This window comes from Austrofundulus limnaeus, unplaced genomic scaffold (genome assembly GCF_001266775.1).
Source record: "Austrofundulus limnaeus strain Quisiro unplaced genomic scaffold, Austrofundulus_limnaeus-1.0 Scaffold112, whole genome shotgun sequence".
NCBI lineage: Eukaryota > Metazoa > Chordata > Actinopteri > Cyprinodontiformes > Rivulidae > Austrofundulus > Austrofundulus limnaeus.
Genome location: NW_013952514.1, coordinates 1,271,950 through 1,274,616, shown reverse-complemented (window position 1 = coordinate 1,274,616; position 2,667 = coordinate 1,271,950). Strand labels below are relative to the sequence as shown.

At 37.9% G+C, this 2,667-nt stretch overlaps 1 protein-coding gene across 2 annotated transcripts in view; it reads left to right on the top strand.

The window, feature by feature from the left end:
- The window catches only part of irx4a (iroquois homeobox 4a), a 6,746-nt gene that overhangs the window by 2,751 nt on the left and 1,328 nt on the right, over positions 1-2,667 (top strand). For both annotated transcript variants that reach the window (XM_014014258.1, XM_014014257.1), the window contains exons 4-5: positions 411-517; positions 1,854-2,164. In XM_014014258.1, the coding sequence (XP_013869712.1) occupies positions 411-517; positions 1,854-2,164 (418 nt within the window). The remainder of the gene's footprint in view (positions 1-410; positions 518-1,853; positions 2,165-2,667) is intronic.

The window sequence follows — 2,667 nt, the reverse complement described above, 5'->3', positions numbered from 1 at the left end:
TATATATATACTCAAGGAATCAGTCCTGGTGATTTGGCACATAAATGTTTATATAAACACAAAAACCACCATCGAAACACACAGTTGACATTGGTTAAGTGCCCATGTAAATATGAAAAAAAGGATGTTCAAAATATTCAGGCACACTGATAAACTTTTATGAAATAATTTCTCTACAAGTTATGCTATTTTCAAAGAAACGAAGCTGTTTGTATGTAAAAGCAAGTGTAAGTGTATTATAATGTTAACGTTTTGGACTTTGGATCATTCAAAATGTTTGTTTTCTGCTTTAAATTACAACCAGTCACACAAACATTTGACTACAATGGTTTGTTTCCTCCCAGCTGCTGTTCTTGTATGTATGTCTTTTTCCCACCATAAACACTTCATGTCTTCACATGTGATTGCAGGGGACATTTGACACTAAAGAAGGCACAGCTTCTGCGCATGCGGGTATCACTCAAGCAACTGCCTACTACCCCTACGATCCAACCTTGGGACAGTATCAGTATGACAGGTAAGGAGCTGCGATACCAGCTCACTTTCATCAACATCTTTGTCAGCGCAACATATTTTAGTGCGGCTGCAGAGTTAAATGTGACGATGATTTCTGTGAGGCTTGATTTTATTCTGCTATGAAGGAAAACAGCAAGGTCATGTTAAGGTTTTGGGAAACCAAAATGCTGGATGTGGGCAAAACACAACCTTATGGACTAAGGCAAAATCACATTTTAGAAAATGTGTATTTTTAAGAGATAAAAAAAAATCCTTTCCAAGTAATCACATCACTCCTTATTTAAAATTTGATCATGTTAAAATAAAGGACATGGATAATAGATACATGGGAGCATCACAGACAGAACTGACTTTTATAGGATAGAAAACACTGATTTTTTTAACACACAAGACAATAATCAACTTTATTTGTATTGACTCCCAAGTTTTGCAGTGGCATAAGTTGCTTTTATCCAAAAATCTGACAGGCCTGTTATCGATCACTCCTAATGCAAAATAAAAAGCAAAAATAAGCAAAACGTATCTGCAGTCTATCAACAAACAAATAAAAAAGCAGACAGAGTCACTCTCACAGACAAGCAGGCCTGCTTTTTTCTACACTTTTTCTTTTCCCCTTTTTTTTATTACCTGAGGGCTCATCATTACACTCAATAAAGCAATCTTGCAGTCTATTTTACCTGCAAGAGCAACAGCAGAGGGTAAAGAAAGGTGAGTGCTCCTCTCCTTCTGATTCCCTCAGCTGTGCTTTCACCTGCACTGAGCTATACAGAGCAATAAGTCCTCATAAAAAATGAGTTTCCCAGGAGAGGACATTTAGAGCTTGACTGGAAATCAACAGTATGCATTTTAAATGGACGCTCATCGTTTGCATTCAAGGGAGAGGTGAAAGTCGGGGAAGGTCTGATAGGATGAGTTGTAAAAATCTGATAGGATATTGTAAGTTCATCTAAACACGTTTTGGTTTGTTGAAGTTGGTTTGAAGAAAACAGTGTGGCCATTTTCTTGTTTTATGTCAGCTTTGCAAAGTATACAGCTTGAATGACTCTAGTTAGTAAATGTATTCGTTTTTTTTTTAAGTTGTTGGAAAGTTATACACATCTGCCTGACAGGTTTTTCATTTTCTTATGCATAAGTGAGCAAAGTATATTGTTTGGCAAGGTGTTTCTATTTTATACACATCTCTGTTTTTTTTTAAATAAATACAACAAAATCAAAAGAACATCATTTCAGACATGTTTAGAAGCATTCCAGAAACAGCTGGATCAATCATGGTTTTCTAGAAACAAACCTGCCACTCTCACACACTCCTGGTTTACCAGTGTTCCCCTCACCCACAGATATGGGTCCATGGATGGGGGCACGAGGCGAAAGAATGCCACCCGCGAGACCACCAGCACCCTGAAGGCCTGGCTGCAGGAGCACAGGAAGAACCCGTACCCCACCAAGGGGGAGAAGATCATGCTGGCCATCATCACCAAGATGACGCTGACGCAGGTCTCCACCTGGTTCGCCAACGCCAGGAGGAGGCTGAAGAAGGAGAACAAGATGACGTGGCCGCCCAGGAACAAGGGGTCAGAGGAGAAAAGATACGAGGACGACGAGGACGGGTCTCAGGAGGAGCAAATAAAAAGCGAGAATAACGATGATGGTCAGTGTCAAAAAAGCATCTCAGGAAAAAGAATAAAATTGTTGGTTTATTAAATATGAGGAGGGGGTTGTTCTTTTCACCTTAAATGATTTTTGAAATGCTCATGCACATGTTACATTATGCTTGAAACTTTAGCTGAAGGCTTTTAGTTTGTTTCACATTTCATTTGACTTTCCAGAAGTTATACTGACTGTGTTGGATTGATACAAACCTGCTGCTTCCATTGCAAGAACAGAAAGTGCAGTTATGTTTGTGATTCTTATGTTACCATTTTTATTGGGCCTTATTATTTAAAATAAAAACTTATCACTACACATATATTCTGTTTATTTAATACTTTCATCCAAGTGTGTCAAAAACTTTAAAAGTTTAGTTAAAGAAATCTTATTGATAAAGCTTCTGTTTCATCGTAGAGACACCCTGGCACCTTTTCATGAAGCTGACTTTATAAACACATTTTGGTTTATGACTCTTATAAAGACTTGAGCTGCTTTATATATATA